Consider the following 22,661-nt stretch of genomic DNA (forward strand, 5'->3'; position numbering starts at 1 on the left):
TGATGAATGTACATGTTAATGATTAAATCAATGAGCAAACGGTCACATTTTCTTTTCCCAACCTTCGGCTAATAATTTACGAAACAACACTCAAACCCGATATCATTATGAGTTGTAAATAACAACGCTACAAACCAAGTTGTATTTCAACATGTTCTCGTGTTTCAACCGTTCCCTTCCTCATCATTGTCACAAACTCTTCATAATTGATTGTTCCATCCTGCCAGAAAACCGAATTGTGAAACCAAAATGTCAATTAACCCGAAAAGATTAAAGAATTAAAAAAAAAAAAATGCAATATTAAGGTATAGATGAGGTAAGGGTGGCGGGGTGGGGAACTTTCCAAAACGGGTTAGGTGAACTGGGTCGTCTTCATACAGGTTGATAGGCTGCGCCTCCTTAAGTTTACCCACTAGCACTTTGGCATTTCATATTAGGAATCCGTTATTTATGATTATCAAAACAATAGTTTTACAATATAATTAGAACTAGGTTATAACCCCGTGTATTACACGGGTTGAATAAATAAATTTTATATACTAAATAATAAAATAATATATATTTAAAAACCTTCTTTATTACACGAGTTGAATAAATATAATTTTATATATTAAATAATAAAAAGTTATATCTATAAGAACAATATTATACATGTTGAATAATAAATGTAATTTTATATACAAAACAAAAAAGTTATATTTTTAAAACCATATGTATTACACGAGTTGAATAAATGTAATATTGTTTACCAAATAATAAAATAATACAACTTTAAAAAATCTCATTTATTATACGGGTTGAATAAATGTAATTTTATATACCAAATAATAAAAAAATTACATCTTTAAAATTATGTGTATTACACGGTTTGAATAAATGTAATTTTCTTTACTAAATAACAAAAAATATATATATCCTTAAAAAACCTCGTGTATTATACGAATTGAATAAATCTAATTTTATACATCAAAAAATAAAATTACGATTTGCCCCCGTGGTTATATCACTGTTACCCTTTTAGCACAAAAAAGAATTTTTTAACATCTAAGCCCCCTACGTCTTTTTTTCTAACCTTTTTGGCCATTAACGTTTTTTTTTAACCCTTTTGGCCCTTAAAAAATTTTCTTTAGGCTAAAAGAGCAAAAGTGATATAACTACAGAGGCCAAAATCATAATTTTCTCTAAATAATATTATAAATGAGAAGAAAAGATTAAACTAAATAATAATTATCTATAAGATATTAAACTAAATAATATTTAATAAGAGAGTTATCTATAATTAATTAGAAAAAATTAAATTAAAATAATAATTATCTATAAGAGATGCCTTAATATGATGACAAGTGTCCCAAAAGTGGTTTCTTTTATTATATAGTATAGATTTAGCAATGGGTTTTTTCAACCTCTTCCACTCACTTTCCTTTGTTAAGTTATTTTTATTTGTCGCGTTTAAAATAAAATAAAACTCTAAATGTCAAGAATAATTAGAATTTTGCTGATTGTGAAGAATTTCTGTGGTTATGATTGTTGCTAACCTTATCAGTATCTACATCATCAAGGACTTCATCAATGGTTGCTTCATCTCCCATTCCATATTGTGTCATAGCATGTTTCAACTCGTCTCGGGTAATAAATCTGTAATAGAGCTTATGTTAAGCAACAAATTATGTAAATACTTGAAATGAAATGACCAAAAAAGATTTGTATGAACAAACCCGCTATCATCTTTGTCGAAGAATTGAAATGCTCTGTACAAATTTTCTTCCCTTTCGAGTTTGTGTCGATGCATTGTTGCAGTGACAAACTCTATGTAATCAATTGTTCCATTCTTATCAACATCAGCCTGAAAAATGATGAGAACAAAGCAAGTTTAGCTATGTTTGACTTTTTAGGTCAAATGAACCAGTTATTAACTTTGAAATTGATATCAAGTATTTGAATTGATTCTTCTAAGAAAAAATATGATGAAACGTGATTACTAATGGTAAACTTAAAATCAAATTAGAAGCTATATCGATTTTGAATTTAAAAATAGATAGTTTGACCTCACAAGTCAAAGGATTAAGCATGCGGTTAATAGCTTACAGCATCCATGAGTTGTTGTATTTCTGACTCCACAAGTCTAGATCCAAGCTTTGATAGTCCTGCTTTAAGTTCTTCATATGTTATGGAACCACTTCCATCAGTGTCCATGTTGCTAAACATTTGTCTCAAGCCCTTTATCTCTTCTGTTGGTTCTAGGTTTTCCGCGATAACCTTCAGCAAACAACTACTTGTTACCACATTATCAAACTTGTTAATAGACACAAAGGTTGTGGTTGGATGTCAGCAAGGCCACACTGTCACTTACAATAAGTAAAAATTTCATTTGTCGAACAAAATGAAATGGAAATGTTTTCTTAAGAAGCATACCTTCAATGCGAGCCTTTTCAACTTGTTCATCGCTCTAAATTGTTTCATTCGAATCAAAACCGCACTGTCCATAGGTTGTTCTGATGCTTCGCCATCTTCTTTGAGCCATGGGTGCTCTAAGATGTGAAAAGAATTCAAGATTCAACATCACAACTATACCTTTTTGGATGATCATCGTCTCTTCGATGTACCCATATGCCATGAATGTGCATGCGGATAAATGAGTATGTATGCACCATTTGCTCCCCGATGGATTATGGGTACACTTGCTTGTGGAGATGCAATGATCATCTAAACAATGTAAATATGAACATTCTTTTGGACATACTAACCGAGGGCTTTGTCTGCAGTGATACGTTTCTTAGGATTTTTTGTCAACATCTTTGAGATTAAATCTTTAGCACTAGGAGATATTGATGGCCATGGAGGACTTTGAAGATCAAGACTACCTTCTAATATTTTTGCAAATATGCCCCTTTCATTTTCTGAAACAACCATCATACCTTTTGGTTTAATTTCAGACAGACAACAAAAAGACTTTGACTTTTTAAGTGATAATCTTACAAGAACTTATTATATTTGTAAACCATATAATTGAACATAAAATTCAAAATATTTTATTTTTAAATGAAAAGAGATATAGATTCAACCGGCCCAGAAAGGAGGGACACCGCTAAGAAGAATGTACAATATAACACCCGCACTCCACACGTCTATCTCCTTCCCATAACGTTTTCGTAACACCTCCGGTGCCACATAATATGCACTTCCAACAATCTCTTTATAACTTTTTCCTGAAAATTTTTTAAGAATATAATGTGAGATACCATATGTTTCTAAAATGTCACAACTGATGAAAATAAAGTTAAAGAACAATAGTCAAACATCCTCAAACTGTTGCAAGATATATATGAAATAACAGAGAAGATAATGTGGCTCGCTGCCTCACTCGATCTATGTGATCGGGCCATGCCCATAGCCAAACTAGAGAGACTTCCATCTTTATTGATTTTGGACCAAAAAGATTGATCTCATGAAGAGTTGTTTATATAGAAGTCAGATTATAGCTTATGCACTTGTTCTCAACTTTGCACGACCAACTAAAAAATCAGGCCGAATATTCCATGCATGCTATTAGACTATGTCGGCTAATAGTTTACTTACTTTATTAATATTCCTAATTGTCTAGGGTATCAAGATGTACGTAATTATTATCTTTATATATTTGGTTGTAATTTTCTTCATCATTGAATATACGAAACCCTTTTTTTACATTCTGATTTGGTATCAGATCCAAATTAGGCTCAACCTTAAATCGTCGATCCCTATTCAGCTGCCTCCAACGTAGATCATCATTAACTTATTCCAGCCAAATCGCAAATCAATCCCATGGCAGCAATATTAACCTTCTCAAACCAAGAGAAAACCACTCACAACTCTCATAAATTTGCATTTACTCTCAAACCTACAAACTATGATTACTGGATATCAATGACTGAATCTTTTCTTACCTCACATAATCTTTTTGGTTTTGTTGATGGAACCATTCCATGCCCGGAACAGAAAGTTATAGTTGAAGCCACTACAACCGACAACCCTAGTTATACCCCGTGGATCTCAAACGATGCTCATATTCGGACACTTATCATATCCACCGTATCTGAAGACTCCTATCAACATGTTCAAGGTAAGACTTCTCGTGAGGTTTGGCTCTCACTGGAAGGGTCTTATGCGCCTGTCACTGCATCATGAATTTACTCGAAAAAACCAACTACTTAGAATAACTAAAAAAGGTGATAAAAACCGACAGACTACCTTTGTAGGGCTCAAGAATATGCAACAGCCCTGGCTAATATCGGAGAACTAGTAAAAGACAAGGATCTCGTTATGTTAACTCTTGTAGGGCTTCGAGAAGAATATAATGGTCTTAACGGTAACCTATTGGCTCGGTCACCCCGGTCTCTTTCAACGAGATTCATGCCCTTCTTTGTGACCACGGTTACCTCATTACCACCACCCTCAACACCAATACGAAGGCTTAATTTCTTTGCTGCACCACAATAGTTCTCAGCTCCTGCACAACAGTTCTCGGCTCCCACACAACATTTATCTTAATCAACTAGAACAGCAACATCAGAACATTCCGCTAATGGCCTCTTAATTCGGTCCACAACTAAATCCAAGACCCCAATCTTATTATGGATCTCGGTCTTTCAACAACAATCACAGTGGTCGGAACTCCCGTGGCTATTCACGCTGTGTTCTCGTGGTGCTTTCAATCCACGTTCGAGAGATAATGGTGGTACACGTCAATTCTCATAGGCCTCCAATCAAAACGTGGTCTATGGTCATTGCAACCGATGTGGAATTGGTCACCTACCCTCACAGTGCCCAAACCAGCAGAATCAATCTCGCCATGCACCACAAGCCAATTTTGCTGCTTATTCAGATGTTGGTTCTTCTCCTGGCACTGTTTGGAAGCCTGATACTAGTGCCTCTCATCATGCCACTCCAGATCTATCTAGCTTGGACAACTCTAAGGCATACTATGGTAAAGATTCATTTACTTGTTGGTAACGGTACTTCAATACCCATATTTCATATTAGTTCTTCCAACATCTAGGCATCCAACAAAACCTTTAAACTTTCTGACATTCTTCATGTTCCTGAACTAAAACAAAATCTTTTATCTGTTAAAAAATTTTGTCTTGATAATGATGTCTTCTTTAAATTTCACTATTCTTATTTTGTTGTGAAGGACGAGTCTACCCGAACTACCCTCCTTATGGGCCTTAGTGAGCAGGTTTATACTCCACCCGCCTTCCACAATTCAAGTCTCTACCCAAGGTTGCCTTCACTGCTCTCTAAGCTTCTTCGAATATTTGGCATCAACGTTTAGGACATCCTCATGCTCAAGTTTTTCGTTCAGTTGTTTCTGTTAAAAGGTATATTATACATTTTATACATTTTACATTATCCTAATTCATAATTAAACATTATTGGGCCGTGTTGTTTAAGCTGTTTAGTTTGTTGTTGGGTTGTTATTAAGTTGTTGGGCTATTACTGGGCTGTTAATACATCCGCTTGGGCTCAGGGGTTTAATCGTATATGTGACAGAAGTTCAAGGGGTGTTGTAGTAAGTCTTTTGGTTTCAGGTATATAATCAAGAGAGAGAAGGTTGCAACTCATTCTCTCAGATATTTTCTAGGGTTTCTGGTAGCTTCTCTCTGTGTTCGCTTTGATCATTCAAGTTGTACGGCTGATCTGTTCATCTGGAGTTTGGAGAGTTTCTATCTTCAGTATTGTTGATCTTTGTTCAGAGATCATTGTTGTACATGAGATCGTGTTGATCTCAGTTGTATTTTTTTGTTTGTTTTGTTTGTATTTTCTCTTATATTCAACAGATTTGTGAATCTGTTGAATCTGGACTTTGTATTACAAAGATCTCAGTTATTTGAGATCTTGGGTTTGGTTTGGGTACTTTTTCTGGTTTGGGTTAATAATAAGATTTTGTCACGTTTTGTCGCTATATCTTGTTGTGTTTGTCTAGATCTATACCATTTTACATGGTATCAGAGCTTTAAAGCTCTTGTATGCAGATCTAAGTCTTCCGCTGTTTAGATCTTGTTTTGATCTGTTCTGATATTGTTTGTTTCTTGTAGATCTGTGGTGTTTGTGGTTCATCTGATCTTGGGAGTGAATCGGTGTGGATCTTGGCATTGTTCTTGGAATTTGTGAGAAGACTGCGTTGGTCTCTGAAACCCTAGAAGGATTCAGGGCAAACCAACCAGTATTTGTTCGTTGTTGATTGGTGTTCGACTTGTAACCCTAGAAGGTTACAGTCTTCACCTTGTGCGAAGACTTTGCACCCACTGTGAGATCTTTCCTTCTTGTAGTTAGTTTACTGCTTTTGATGGTTGGTTAGTTGAAGTCGGGGTAGTGAGGACCGGCACCTTATCTGTTGCTTGATTGTTATTTCGTGTTTGTGTTTTGTGTGTTTGTTCATTGTCCGGCTCCTGTATAAAGACCTGTCCAGGCACTATAAGTGATGAACCTGGAATCTGGACACTGATACAGCTTCGCCTTGTGTTGTATATCTGTTTTTATCTGTTGCTTTGTTTGTGTGTTTTATCTGTCTTCTTGTTTGTGTGAGTTATCATGGTTCAGCCAGAACCAAGTACTAGTACATCTCAGACATTAATAAGTAAGTTGGATATTGGAGATCCTTTGTATCTCCATCCTAGTGATTCTAGTGCTCTCACTATTGTTAGTGTTAAGTTGAAGGGAACTGAAAATTATGCTGTGTGGTCTAATTCTATGAGATTGGCTTTAGAAGCCAAGAATAAGTTTGGATTTGTAGATGGTAAATGTGAAAGATCCACAGAGGATCATGTTCTTGCTAGTCAATGGGATAGATGTAATTCAGTTGTTTTAACCTGGCTTTTAAATTCTGTTTCTGAGGAATTATTTTTGGGGCAAGTGTTCTCTACACTTGCCTCAGAGGTTTGGGAAGATTTAAAAGAAACCTATGACAAGATAGATGGTTCTGTGGTTTATGATTTGTTCAAAAAAATAAACTGTATATCTCAAAATGGGTCAACTGTTGCTGAATATTATAACAGACTTACTACAATGTGGAAGCAGTTTGATGCTATGCTCAAACTGCCTACATGTTCTTGTAAGGCTGCAAAAGATTATAATGACTTTTCTATGTTAATAAAACTAATGCAATTCCTTATGGGATTGGATGATGTGTATCAACCTGTAAGAACAAATCTATTAACCAGAGAAGTGTTTCCATCTGTCAAGGTTGCTTTTTCTGTTGTGTCTAGAGAGGAATCTCATAGGATGTCAAGTGGTAGTGGGTCAAAAGGTCAAAGTGTTTCATTTGTGTCTAAATCTAATCAGTCTTTTGAGTCAAGGAAGAAATCATTTAATCAAAGAGGGCCTAATTCTGCTTTAAAATGTTCACATTGTAATATGATAGGTCATACTGTTGATAGGTGTTTTGAACTGATTGGTTATCCTCCAAATTTTAAGAAAAAACCTAATAATTCATCTGGTAAAACAAATGTAACTAATAAGTCTAATGCTGCTGTTGGATCCTCTTCTAGTGGATCTACTTCTGGTTTTCCTTTTACACCTGAACAGATAGCTAAGTTGTTAAGCTTAGTTGGTGATAAGTCTGCTAATGTGTCAAGTACTGGAGTGGAGTCAACAAATGTAGGAGGTGAGTCCTGCTTTGTTACAAGTGGTATTAGTTGTTCTAGTTCTATGTTTTTTGAAGGTATAATTAGTTGGATTGTTGACTCTGGGGCTAGTCAACATATGGTAAATAGTGATAAAGACATGTTTAACATTGTTGATGTTTCTGATTTTGATCTTAGAGTAGGTCATCCTAATGGAACAAATGTTAAAGTTTTAAAAATTGGTAATATCAAGTTAACTGATGACATTATATTAAAAGATGTTTTCTATGTCCCAGGGTATCATGTTAACCTTATTTCTGTAAATAGGTTAGCAAAAGATAGTAACATTAGTGTTATGTTTAATGAAAATAGTTGTGTGTTACAGGATTCCAAATCAAGGAAAGTCCTGGTGACTGGTAGTCAAGATAGTGGGTTGTATTTTGTGGGAAAGAATGGTAATTCAGTAAATGTTTGTTTTAATAGTTTTATTAAATCAAATCTGTGGCATAGCAGATTAGGACATCCCTCTGATCAGGTTCTAACTGTGTTAAAAGAGATGGTTGATGTTAAAAGTATAGAACATGGACCTTGTGATGTGTGTCATAGGTCTAAACAGGTCAGAGTTCCATTTCCTCTTAGTGAACATAAGTCTAAATCTATAGGTGAGTTAATTCATCTAGATCTTTGGGGTCCATATAAAGTTACCAGCTATGAAGGCTTTAGATATTTTTTGACTATTGTGGATGATTTTTCAAGAACTGTTTGGTGTTATTTGTTAACAAATAAAACAGAAGTTTTTGATAATTTGAGTAGTTTTTATGAACTAATGATAACTCAGTTTGAAAAGAGGATAAAGATTATTAGGAGTGATAATGGTACTGAATTTGTGAATAGTCAAATGAATTTATTTTGCAAAAACAAAGGTATCTTACATCAGACTTCATGTTCTTATACACCACAGCAAAATGGTGTGATAGAAAGAAAACATAGACATCTCTTGAACACAGCTAGAGCTTTGTTGTTTCAGAGTGGTTTACCTCTTAGATACTGGTCTGATTGTATATTAACTGCTGTGTACTTAATCAACAGGTTACCCACTTCTGTGTTAGGAGGAAAATGTCCTTATGAAATTGTGTATGGTTTTAAACCCTCGTTAAGTCATCTAAGGAACTTTGGGTGTTTGTGTTTTAGTACAATCTTAAATGAAACTGATAAGTTTGCTTATCATGCTGATAAGTGTGTTTTTATTGGTTATTCTAATGTAAAAAAGGGGTATAAGTTGTTAAATCTAGAAAACAGAAAAGTTTTCTTTTCTAGAGATGTAAAGTTTTATGAAAGTGTTTATCCCTTTAAAACTGGTTTAAAAAATGATAAAGAACAACTGAACAAAACTGATTTAAATCATGTTAACTTTTTTGATTTTACTGAAACACTTGTTCCTGAAGTTCCAACTGTTCCCAATGATGAAGAGGGTGCTACTGGTGCTCAAGACCCTGACAGTGAGGGTCAGCAACCAGAGTCTCCCTCTACATCTGCTACTGCTCAAAATGAAGAGCAGTTAGGTAGTAGTAGTATGGGAAACAATGGTGGGGCAGGCAACACTGTAGGGTTGGATGATGTTACCAACCAGTCTGAGGGACAAAATACAGTTAGGAGATCTTCAAGGAAAGTGTTGTTTCCACAAAAATTTAGTGAATATGTTGTTGAGGGAAAGGTTAAGTATGGTATTGAAAAAGTTGTTAACTATGCTAATTTGTCTCTTGATAATTTGAGTCTTGTATCATCTTTGAATAAAACTGTTGAACCTAATTCTTTTAATGAGGCTGTTAAAGATCCTAGGTGGATTGAAGCCATGAATAAAGAAATGGAGGCATTAAATAGAAACAATACATGGGTTATTGTTGATTTGCCTAAAGGTAGAAAGCCTATAGGCTGCAAGTGGGTTTATAAAATTAAATATAAGGCTAGTGGTGAGGTTGAAAGATATAAGGCAAGGTTAGTTGCCAAGGGTTTTAATCAAAGAGAAGGGATTGATTTTGGAGAGACTTTCTCTCCAGTTGTTAAAATGGTAACAGTTAGAATAATTTTGAAACTTGCTGTAAATAATGGCTGGCCTTTGTTTCAGTTAGATGTTAATAATGCATTTCTGTATGGGTCATTGTCTGAAGATGTGTATATGACCTTACCTCAAGGTTATTTTAGTGATGATAAAACTAAAGTGTGTAAACTTGTTAAGTCTCTCTATGGGCTTAAACAAGCCCCTAGACAGTGGAATGAAAAATTGTCTTCTGTGCTAATCAATATGGGTTTTATTCAAAGTTTATGTGATCATTCTTTGTTCATTATGTGTAAAAATAATGTTTTTCTGGCTTTGTTGGTTTATGTTGATGACATTGTCATCACTGGAAATGATATGGGTGAAATAACAAAGGTTAAACAAGGTTTGAGTGACAGTTTTCATATTAAAGATTTAGGGGTGTTAAAGTATTTTTTAGGAATAGAAGTTTTATATTCAAAAGATTCTATGTGTTTGTCTCAAAGGAAGTACTGTTTAGAACTTCTCAATGAGTTTGGTTACTTGGGGTGTAAGCCTGTTGGAACACCTATTGAACAGTCACATTTGGTTACTGGTAAAACTAGCAAAGACACTAAGTTTTTGGATAATGTCAATAGGTTTCAAAAACTTATTGGTAAATTAATATATTTGTCGTTGACTAGGCCTGATATAAGCTATAGTGTTCAATATTTAAGCCAGTTCATGCATAAACCTTGTCAAGTTCATATGGATATTGCTTTAAGGTTGTTAAGATACTTAAAGCAGTCTCCTGGTAAAGGTGTTTTATTTAGGAAAACTGATAGTTTAGATATTGTTGGTTATGTTGATTCTGATTGGGGAAAATGTCTTTCAACCAGAAAGTCAGTTACTGGATTTGCTGTTTATCTGGGTAATACACTGATATCATGGAAAAGCAAGAAACAAAGTGTTGTTTCTAGATCCACAGCAGAGGCTGAGTATAGGGCTATGTGTTCAGCTACTTGTGAAATTATGTGGATAAAAAATGTGTTAGAAGAGTTGAAATGTAGATGTGTTTTACCTGTTAAACTCTTTTGTGACAATAAATCTGCAATATCTATTTCATATAACCCAGTTTTCCATGAAAGAACAAAACACTTTGAACTTGATTTACATTTTTTGAGAGAAAAAAATTGTAAATGGCTTAATTGAACCAGAAAAAATTGCTACTGAAGATCAGATAGCAGACATTTTTACTAAAGGGCTTAGTGTAAATCAACACAATGAAATGTGTGGAAAATTGGGGCTGTTTGATATGTTTAATGTATGAATTATGGGGGGATGTTAAAAGGTATATTATACATTTTATACATTTTACATTATCCTAATTCATAATTAAACATTATTGGGCCGTGTTGTTTAAGTTGTTTAGTTTGTTGTTGGGTTGTTATTAAGTTGTTGGGCTATTACTGGGCTGTTAATACATCCGCTTGGGCTCAGGGGTTTAATCGTATATGTGACAGAAGTTCAAGGGGTGTTGTAGTAAGTCTTTTGGTTTCAGGTATATAATCAAGAGAGAGAAGGTTGCAACTCATTCTCTCAGATATTTTCTAGGGTTTCTGGTAGCTTCTCTCTGTGTTCGCTTTGATCATTCAAGTTGTACGGCTGATCTGTTCATCTGGAGTTTGGAGAGTTTCTATCTTCAGTATTGTTGATCTTTGTTCAGAGATCATTGTTGTACATGAGATCGTGTTGATCTCAGTTGTATTTTTTTGTTTGTTTTGTTTGTATTTTCTCTTATATTCAACAGATTTGTGAATCTGTTGAATCTGGACTTTGTATTACAAAGATCTCAGTTATTTGAGATCTTGGGTTTGGTTTGGGTACTTTTTCTGGTTTGGGTTAATAATAAGATTTTGTCACGTTTTGTCGCTATATCTTGTTGTGTTTGTCTAGATCTATACCATTTTACAGTTTCCCATTGTTTTTTACGTGTTTCAGACAAATTAAATAATGAATTGTGTTCTTCTTGTCGAATGGGAAAATCTTCCAAATTATCTTTATCTGATTCTACTTTTCGTAGCAATAATATTTTAGATCTTGTTTATTGTGATGTTTAGGGTCCTTCTCCTTCACCGTCTCTTGATGATCACCGTTATTTCTTGTTATGTGTTGATCATTGTACTCGTTATATGTGGATTTATCATTTAACATAAAAATCTGATGTTTATATCACCTTAACAAACTTCATCACCATGGTTGAACGCCAATTTAATAACTAAAACGCATCCAATCTGATTTGGGTGGGGAATTTCGACCTCTTACCAACCTGTGTCGCAACCTTGGCATCATTCATCGACGTTCTTGTCCACACACAAGATAACAAAATGGCATTGTTGAACGTCGTCATTGTCATGTTGTGGAAACTGGACTATCTCTCTTGGCTCATTCCAGTCTTCCTCAACGTTTCTGGCATTTTGCCTTTGAAACAGCCGTATACTTAATCAACCGGCTACCCTCTCGGGTCTCCTCCAACAAATCTCACTTTGTCTTTAAACATAAACTTGATTACTCGTTTCTAAGAGGTGGCGGGGTGGGAACGTTATAGTATCACGGAAACATGTTCAACGCGTGATGGGCCGCCGCCGGCTATTGTTCAACGCGTTATATTATAACGAAAATCCCGATTTCGTGATATTTTCAACGCGTTATTGTTTTATTTTGTGAGGGTAGTTGTTGGTTGGGGGGAAATTGTTGAGTGTGGTGGTGAGTGATGACCATTGCCACCAAAAAAGGTTGTGAGTGATGAAAAAATGGGAGATGACATGGCGAAACTTGATTGGTGCTTGTGAGTGATAGATTCTATCACTAGTGAACCACCCCGTGTCCCCTAAGAGTCTTTGGCTCTCAATGCTTTCCTTATCTTCGCCCGTATAACCGTCACAAAATTGAATTTGGTTCCATTCCTGTGTCTTCCTAGGCTATAGCCTTTCTCACCATGGTTATCGGTGCTTTGATCCTTCCACTGAATGCATCTATATAGCTCGAGATGTTCGCTTCAATGAACAAGTTTTTCCCCATCAACCGTCACCTACTCCACCACCACAACCTGCTTCCCCATATATCTCCAGTTTCCCCAATTCTCCACCTGGCTTCCCACCAAAACCCACCCAACCTTCACAACCACCACCGGCTTCATCTCTAACACCTCCTCCCTCACCTAACATCCCTAATCCGCCACCACCAACACCTCCTACTCAACCCAATCCGACTCCCGTACCAAATCCGATACCAAATCCGACACCACCTCCACCTTCTACCCAATCACAGCAGGCCCCATGCACCAGGCCGTCTAACCTTTGTCCCAATCCAAAACAAACCGACCGTTACAATCCTGATACATGTACTACCACCACATCTTCTTCTTCACCTATTGAACCGACCAGTTTTATCGTTGCTAACAAGTATGCTGAATGGCGCTAGGCTATGTCTGATGAGTTGGACGCGCTTCATAGAAATGGCACGTGGACACTTGTGCCCCCTGTACCTAATGCTAATATTGTTGATTGTAAATGGGTTTACAGGTTGAAAACAGATGAACATGGTAAGATCAACAGGTACAAAGCCCGGCTTGTTGGCAAGGGTTTTCACTAACAACATGGTGTGGATTATCAAGAGACTTCCAGCCCGGTCATTAAATCTGCTACCTTTCGTACCGTCTTTTCTTTGGCTGTCACAAATAAATGGCCTCTCCGGCAGTTGGATATCCAAACTGCTTTCATGCATGGCAATCTTGAAGAACAATATATATGCGCCAACCTATGGGCTTCGTTGATCCTGCTAAGCCTCAACATGTGTGTTTATTAAACAGGTCCTTGTACACTCTCGAACAAGCCCCTCGTGCCTGGTTCACAAGCTGTCCACAACCCTTCATCAGTTAGGTTTTTACGGGTCCAAAACCGATCCATCATTGTTTATCCTACATTCCTCGGGCTCTCTAGTTTATCTACTTGTTTATGTTGATGATATCATTATTACGGGCAATAATTCCACCGTAGTTGCAAAGATAATTGAACAGCTTAATTTGCTCTTTGCACTTAAGTATATGGGCCAATTACATTACTTTATGGGGGTTGAGGTTGTTTACAAAGGACATGATTTAATTCTTTCACAACGCAAATACATTGGTGATATTTTGCACAGGGTTGGTTTGGCAGATTGCAAACCAATTTCTACTCCCATGAGCACCTCTTCTGTTTTATTACCGGGTGATAGCCCCTTACTTGATGATCCTTCTAGGTATAGGCAAACAGTTGGTGCTTTTCAGTATGTCACTCTCTCTCGCCCTGATATTGCGTTTGCTGTGAACAAGGTTTGTCAGTTCATGCATGCTCCCACTGACAACCACTGGGCTGGTGTTAAGCGAATTCTGCGTTATCTCAAAGGTACACTTAATATTGGACTATGGATTCGTCACAACACAGGCTATCGGCTTTAGGCATTTACAGATTCACATTGGTCCACCAATCTTCAGGCGTTCTCGGACTCGGATTGGGCTGGCTGCCCAATTGACGATCGATCAATGGGGGGATTTGCTATCTATCTAGGTTCTAATCTCATTTCTTGGTCTGCTCGTAAACATAAAACTGTTTCTCGCTCTTTAACATAATCTGAGTACAAAGCCATTGCGGATACAGTTGCAGAATTAATTTGGCTAAAGTCTCTTCTTCGAGAACTTGGTTTGGATAGTGAAGCACCAACACTTGGGTGTGATAACCTTGGAGCAACTTATCTCACAGTCAATCCGGTTTTTCTTGTCAGAACAAAACATGTTGAAATTGACTATCATTTTGTTCGTGAACATGTTACTCAGGGAAAGCTCAGTGTCAAGTTTATCTCCACAGAAGATCAAATAGCCGATGTCTTTACAAAGCCATTATCTTCTCAGAAATTTGAGTTCCTCAGATCCAAGTTGCGAATTGCTAACCGCCCTGAACTTGCGGAGGAATATCAGACTATGTCGGCTAATAGTTTACTTACTTTATTAATATTCCTAATTGTCTAGGGTATCAAGATGTAATTAGTATCTTTATATATTTGGTTTTCTTCATCATTGAATATACGAAACCCTTTTACATCATGATTCATGCCAAGCCTATTATTACAATTTTGTTGGACAACGTGTCATAAACGTTGAACGTAACAGTCGACTTTTACTAGTTCTACCTTGACCATCCCAAAAGCCAACTTAGTAAAAACATACAAAACTAACTAACGCCTAAGATAACCACCACCTGTAGTGATTAGCGCTCAAAGTTATTTCAGTGTAAGCACCCCAAACCGATCAGGCCAACCCCAATATTGGTCATGATATGATTATACTTTTGTAAATCCAGACTCCATCATAACAATTATAATAAACATGCTCACATTTCATCCTAGTCATAATTGTTTCCTCTTAATCATACATACAAATAAAAAATTAGAGTTAATTATTGTTTTCGTCCCCGTGGTTTGTCAAAAATCACTATTTCAATCCATTAGTTTAAAAATTACGATTTCAGTCCTTGTGATTTCACTTTCTTAACCATTTCAGTCCCTGTGGTTTTCACTTTCGTAACCATTTCAATCCATTTATTCTGTAAGTACAGGGACTGAAATGATTACGAAAGTGAAACCACAGGGACTGAAATCGCAATTTTTAAACTAATGGACTAAAATAGTGAGTTTTGACAAATCATAGGGACGAAAACAGTAATTAACTCTAAAAAATTATGACTTGATACATTCTTGGTTATAAACAACCCTTTAGTATACTTGATACCTAACTCAATCATTAACAAGTAAACTATTTATATAAATGCCACATGAATACAACCAACTCTTATTTGATACATTATGCTTAGCTGTATTCCTTTAGGTGTGTTAGTGTGGCCCATGGTCTCTTTACGCAAGATTGCAAATTGTTAGCTAGGGTCTAAAGTTGACATTAACAACGATCATGTTGATAGAGCCATATTGATTATTAAGACACTTTCAAGGTCACAACGACAAAGCTCCTTGACCTGACATTTCACCATTGACTTGTTGACCAGATGTACATAACACGTTTTTACTAGTCATTCCATTGATGCTTAAATATCTCCAAATGCTTTCTTATTCTATCAAATTAGTTTGAAGTTTCTTAAAAACCTTCCAACATATAACTTGATTTGTTAACTAGTGAAAAGGTTTAATTATTAGGGGGCCGATATGGTACAAATAATATGCACTATGCAAAGTGTACGTGAAAAAAAGGGACGTAATAGTATTTTCGTAATTTTGATGATTACATTATACATCAAATAATTACTCTACAACCAAGATTAACTAAAGTAATAATAATTACGCTATAATTATTACATTATAACATGAATCGGATAACTAATGTGATGTTAGCTTACTTGGTAGAGGCTCTAGCCTCTTAGGGGGCGGTTTTGGGTTCACTCGCAAGCATGGTGTACGTAGATTAGTTGTACGTCTGGTGATAATTAACATTTAAACTAGAGGTGCACAAATCGGGTTAGGGTTTCAACTTGAACCGGTTTCAAACCAGGTTGGGGTTAGGATGAAAATATTCAAACCGGGTTGGCACTCAAACTAGATTGGGTTCTAACTGGGTTAGGATACAAGAGAACTGAACCCTATGAAACCAATTCGAGTTGGGTTCTCAAAGTGGGTTCAACCCTATTGTCTGACCCTGTTAATATAAAATTCTTAAAAACAACTAATATACATAAATAACTTAAAAATTTATACTTTATTTTTTTTATAAGTAAACTAAGACATAATTTCATGAGAAAAAATAACACATTACAACACGAAATACAATTTTTTAATTTTTACATTTTTTGTCAGTCTTTGATAGGTTCGGTAAAGGAATAACCCATATTGACAGATGAATGTCCGTTTTCGATTCCGTAGCGTTTTAGGAGCGTTTATTTATTATTATTATTATTATTATTATTATTAATATTATTATTATTATTATTATTATTATTATTATTATTTTGCCTTTTTTAGTGTTGTGATTTAACCAACACCTTTTATACATATGTATGCTAACATTTTGGATGAAAAAATCCAAAAAATCGACATGAAATGTACTATAATGGTATCACAAAGCCGTTAAATAGCCATTGGGTAATAGCTAGTACCATGTATATAGACGGGTTCTTTATATCGGGTTCAAACCTGGTTCTCAAACCGGGTTGAGTGATTGGGTTGTCAACTGTCGGGTTGAAACCGGTTTGACTGTGAAATACCCAAACCGAGTCCTACGCTACAGGTTGAAACGGATCCAAACCGAGTTGACTATAGATCGGGTTCAAATTGGGTTCAGGTAGAGTAGGGTTGTCAAGTTCGGTTTCTAACCCAGCTTAGGGTTGCACCTCTAATTAAGACCGAGTGGAAGACCCCATGGACGAATGCCCATGACAATGAATGTGAGACGAAAAGACGTCCGTCAATAAAGATGGGGCCATTTGTAGGACATGCCGTTGCAAATAAATACCCTCATGCCTTTTTTGAGCTAAAAGGAAGGTACCTACCAACAAAATATACCTTTGCAACGGGTTGAAGCTTAAAAGATCAAATGCTTATGGGTTCTAGTCAATTATAAAGATTTGTGAGCTTGTACTTAAAAAGTTGGGTTATGCGTTAAAATATTTTCTAAGAAAATAAACATAAATGTAATATGATTAGTTTTTTTTTTTAATGACGAACACAAATCTCTACTCCTAAGATTGTCTACTTTATGACACGTGCCACCTTAAATAGGGATGAACACCTGTTACTACTATTACCAAAACGTCAGGCAATTGATATGATCTATCAAGAGATCAATGAATCTAAAACTAACCTTGTTCAATGAAGACAGAAAGCCCTAAATCAGTAGCCTTTAATGGAGCCTCTTCATCTTGACTAACCATCAAGAAATTCTCAGGCTTCAAATCTCTATGCATAACCCCCATGAAATGACAAGCATGCACCACATTCACAATCTGCCTCCCGATCTTTGCTGCCTCTTTCTCAGAATAACTCCCTCTTTTAGTTATCCTATCAAAAAGCTCACCACCACTACACAACTCCATCACCAAATGCACACTAATTTCATCCTCATATGCCCCTTTAAACTCCACAATATTCGGCTGCCCGGTCAAATGTTGCATTAACATAATCTCCCTCCTTACATCTTCCATTTCCTTCGTCGTCACAAGCTTCCTTTTCGATATCGATTTGCATGCATACTTCAATCCTGTGGCCTTTTCAGTGCAAAGATATGTGATACCAAACTGCCCTCTTCCTAATTCTTTCCCAATATGGTAAGTCGCCTTTAGGTCAACATACCCCTTTCCTAAAATAGATCCATCTGCATGGGGTTTTTGTGGATCAAACTTGCTTGAAAAAGGATGGTATGCTCTTTGATCATCAGGGAGATTATGAGTATGAGATGGGGATGATATCGGGATTTCGTTGCTTCGAGGTTTTAGTAAAGACCAACATATGCCCATTTGAGATGGAGGCGAAATGTGAAATGGGTTTGTGTTGGATCAGGGTTTTTCTGAAGATTTTGAAGTGGTTTGGGTTGATGACTATTGAAGGTACCTTGCTTTTGGTAGTTTTCTTTTTGTTCTTTTTGATTGTACACGTCTTTGTAATTGGTTTTTATATTTGAAGTTGCTTTCCGATGTGATTAGCCTGCCTAGCTTCTTTCATATCTATATACACGGAGACCGTATGGTGTACGCCAAGGCCTGTGTGACGTAAAAGGTGTTTTTGTTTGTGCATTTCGATACAACTAAATATCTTGATTTCAGCAACTACATTGCTTGTTCAGACGATTGGATTACTTCAATTAATTAAAAACATGAAACTTTTCGGTTAAAACTTTAACTGTTAAATGTCGGATGATGCTTTCAAACAGATCGGAATCTAACGGTCAAACCTTAAAATGTTATATTTAGGGAGGGGGTGGTCACTAGTGATAAAATTTTATCACTCACAATATCTAATCATGTTCCGCTATGTCAGCAACCATTTTTTCATCTCTCACAACTTTTTTTAGTGGGGGGTGGTCATCACTCACCACCACACCCAACAATTTCCCCCCAACCAACAACTACCCTCACAACAAACAAAATAACGCCGTGAAAAAAATCACGGAATCGGCCCTGCGTTGAAGTATCACGTGTGAAAAAAATGATGGCGGTGGGATTTCTTTGTTTTCCACGCGTTGAATCTGTATCACGCGTTGAAGTAACGCAGGGCCCCTCCTCACCTTAGGAAGAATCTTTGGGTATTCGACTAGTTTTAATAAGGGATTTTTACATAAAACACTTTTTGGTTAAAATGAAACATCTTTTTAAATAGTGATTTGCTTGACGTTACTAAAAGTCAAGATACGGTATAATTTTCTGATCATCATACGGTTTTACCGGTAAGTTTACTGTCGTGTCTATGGGCGGGTGGTTATCGGGTTTTCCTCGGAATTGGTGGTGGACTCGAGTTACTCTCGGAGTACTCCGTTTGTCAAGTGGGTGCCCCGAGAGTGCTCGGGATTGAGTTTGTTAGCCGTTCAAAAAAAATTATTATTCAAAAGAGAATACATAACAACCATATCACTAACTAGTTTAATACCCGTCCGTTCGCCGGGTGTTCTAGTGACATAATACATAAGTATTCCTTTTGTATGTATTTTATTTAAAAAAGAGCCAAAATATATGAAATGTTTCGTAAAATGGTTTATACATACATATTTATAAACATTATAACATAACAATAAATACCGATGACATTGATACTATATATGTGACTGATGAAAGAGGTGGTTTCCTTTGTCCGCCATAGCTCTTTCGCCAGCTGCAATCCTAGAATTTTTTTCTTTACATGTTTATATAATAAAATGCACAAATTAAATTAACCAAAAATGACCAAGAAGTCAAAACCGCTCACCAGCGTCATAGTTCACATCGTTTTTCAATTTCGGGTCAGTATTTAGATGCTAAAAACTGTATGATCTGTTGATCCCCAATTTTCAATAGTGATAACTCCTAATCTTGCTGGTAGGAAAGCAATCTTTCTTTGTATGAGCTTTTATAATCAACCATTGCATATCCATTTTCTCTGCTCACTTCCAACTAAGTAATCATATGTTATTATAGATTTACCACAACAGGAAATATGACAGCAACTCATGTGGCTCTAAAATCAAATCTTCGCAATTCACTAATCGATATATCTCATGTTTCTTCAACTAATTATTACCACAACAGGAAATATGACCACTCAGATGATGAAGCTTTGATTTGTAGTGTGGAGAGCAGTGTTGATTCCTGGGTTATGGATTCGGGTGCTTCATTTCACGCTACCCACAGAAGTGGAGCACTACGGAATTTGAAAGTTGTGTATTTTGGTAAGGTACGACTTGCAAATGATGAAGTCTTAGATGTCACAGGCATGGGTGATATTGACTTAGTTACTTCAGTTGGATCTACTTGGACTTTGAGAGACGTGAGAGTTATTCCAGGCTTGAAGAAAAGGCTTATTTAGTAGGGCAGTTGGATGATCAGGGTCACGAGGTTAAGTTTGGTAGTGGACAGTGGAAGGTAATTTAGGGAAATTTAGTAGTTGCACGTGGCAAGAAGAGGGGCTCATTATATATGGTCAGTGTACCGCCTGAGGGAGAGGCCATCCTAGTTCAGAAAAAGACCAAATTTCAGTTCACAGAATCTCAGGGGCAGAAGAAGGTGTGTTTTGCAGGAGATAAACCTAGAGTCACAGGTCAGATTCAGGTTGAACGTGCTAGGAAAGGTTCAGAGAAGCCAGTTAAGGGTTTTTGTGGCAGTGGGAGCACATGTAGTGCTTCAGTCAGAGCTCCCAGATGACAGTGGGTTAAGAGAAATTGTATTCCAGCGGTGAAAGTCTCTCCGGTGAATTACCTGCTTATGATGGAGAGTGTTAGTTCTCAGGTTTTCTCAGGGTCCGACAGTTCGTTTAAGTGGGAGCTGAAAGGGACAGAGAACGAGTCACGAGTAGTGACTGATGAGTTGAAAACTTGAAGCTCAATGGGAGCTTCAACGAGCCTTCAGGTTAATTGATGAGAAGGCTGGTGGCAACTAGAGGTGGAGCATAGAGTTTCCGTTGACAGATTACAGAAGTACAGTGGAGCGCAGTTGATCGTGTCTTTGAAGCCTCCAAGTGGGAGATTGTTGGGTTGTAGACTTCTCGACACCTATGGATGTGGTGCGATAGTTAGGGCAGTCGGCCCAAATCGCGGCCCATTGGGCTTCAACCCTAATTGTGTAGTCTATATATTGATCTCTTGTACTTGTAATGTGTAACACCTCAATAAAATATCCTAGTTGTCACCCGTGGACGTAGGTCGGTTTAGACCGAACCACGTAAATCCTTGTGTTCGTTATTGCTTTCGGTGTCGTGTTCGTGTGTGCACTCGATCCTAACAAGAGTTTCAATTGAAAAGTTCAGATGGACAAAAGTGGTGGCAATAAGGGAGTATTACAAGAAGAGAAATTTTTTTACTTGTAAGCATCTAGATTTAAACTATGGCTTCTTATGATTATAACTTTTATATTTGTGTTTGCGAAACCTACGACTGATTTTCTGAAATTGGATGAAATCGTGAAGGGCAATGGGGTTGTTTTTGCTGCAATCGCTAAGGTCAATGGTTATGGTGTGGCGATTAAGTCTGGGACTCCTATGATTCAAGTTTGTATAGATTCTGATTTATAATAGCTGAAGTTGGTGATTCTTCATTTTGTGGGGTGATCATTAAGTCTGGGACTCCTATGACTCGACTGAACAATCTGTTAGCTGTTTTGTATGCCCCGTCTTTGTAACCCGAAAATGCAACGATCATTTAGAGTTTATCACCCCACAAAATGAAGAATCACCAACTTCAGCTATTATAAATCAGAATCTATACAAACTTGAATCATAGGAGTCCCAGACTTAATCGCCACACCATAACCATTGACCTTAGCGATTGCAGCAAAAACAACCCCATTGCCCTTCACGATTTCATCCAATTTCAGAAAATCAGTCGTAGGTTTCGCAAACACAAATATAAAAGTTATAATCATAAGAAGCCATAGTTTAAATCTAGATGCTTACAAGTAAACAAATTTCTCTTCTTGTAATACTCCCTTATTGCCACCACTTTTGTCCATCTGAACTTTTCAATTGAAACTCTTGTTAGGATCGAGTGCACACACGAACACGACACCGAAAGCAATAACGAACACAAGGATTTACGTGGTTCGGTCTAAACCGACCTACGTCCACGGGTGACAACTAGGATATTTTATTGAGGTGTTACACATTACAAGTACAAGAGATCAATATATAGACTACACAATTAGGGTTGAAGCCCAATGGGCCGCGATTTGGGCCGACTGCCCTAACTATCGCACCACATCCATAGGTGTCGAGAAGTCTACAACCCAACAATCTCCCACTTGGAGGCTTCAAAGACACGATCAACTGCGCTCCACTGTACTTCTGTAATCTGTCAACGGAAACTCTATGCTCCACCTCTAGTTGCCACCAGCCTTCTCATCAATTAACCTGAAGGCTCGTTGAAGCTCCCATTGAGCTTCAAGTTTTCAACTCATCAGTCACTACTCGTGACTCGTTCTCTGTCCCTTTCAGCTCCCACTTAAACGAACTGTCGGACCCTGAGAAAACCTGAGAACTAACACTCTCCATCATAAGCAGGTAATTCACCGGAGAGACTTTCACCGCTGGAATACAATTTCTCTTAACCCACTGTCATCTGGGAGCTCTGACTGAAGCACTACATGTGCTCCCACTGCCACAAAAACCCTTAACTGGCTTCTCTGAACCTTTCCTAGCACGTTCAACCTGAATCTGACCTGTGACTCTAGGTTTATCTCCTGCAAAACACACCTTCTTCTGCCCCTGAGATTCTGTGAACTGAAATTTGGTCTTTTTCTGAACTAGGATGGCCTCTCCCTCAGGCGGTACAC

General features: G+C 36.9%; 1 protein-coding gene across 1 annotated transcript; it reads right to left on the reverse strand.

Annotated features, from left to right (window-relative positions):
* On the reverse strand, positions 1-18,233 carry LOC110897297 (calcium-dependent protein kinase 29). Its single transcript, XM_022144050.2, has 8 exons — positions 17,516-18,233; positions 3,063-3,206; positions 2,745-2,897; positions 2,413-2,528; positions 2,086-2,256; positions 1,716-1,843; positions 1,536-1,635; positions 1-220 (listed from the first exon to the last, which is right to left on the reverse strand). The coding sequence occupies exons 1-8, from the start codon at positions 18,165-18,167 to the stop codon at positions 128-130; spliced, it is 1,557 nt and encodes a 518-aa protein (XP_021999742.1). The 5' UTR covers positions 18,168-18,233; the 3' UTR covers positions 1-127.
* Between the last annotated feature and the right edge of the window lie 4,428 nt (positions 18,234-22,661).

This window comes from Helianthus annuus, chromosome 13 (genome assembly GCF_002127325.2).
Source record: "Helianthus annuus cultivar XRQ/B chromosome 13, HanXRQr2.0-SUNRISE, whole genome shotgun sequence".
Lineage (NCBI taxonomy): Eukaryota > Viridiplantae > Streptophyta > Magnoliopsida > Asterales > Asteraceae > Helianthus > Helianthus annuus.

Bases quoted from the DNA above. Each gene is read 5' to 3' on its own strand.
- LOC110897297 (XM_022144050.2), bottom strand. From the start codon at position 18,167: ATGGGCATATGTTGGTCTTTACTAAAACCTCGAAGCAACGAAATCCCG. The intron at 2,257-2,412 runs GTATGCTTCTTA...TGTTTGCTGAAG, and splicing joins TGAAAAGGCTCGCATTGAAG to GTTATCGCGGAAAACCTAGA. The intron at 221-1,535 runs GTTAGCAACAAT...GTTTTCTGGCAG, and splicing joins ATGATGTAGATACTGATAAG to GATGGAACAATCAATTATGA.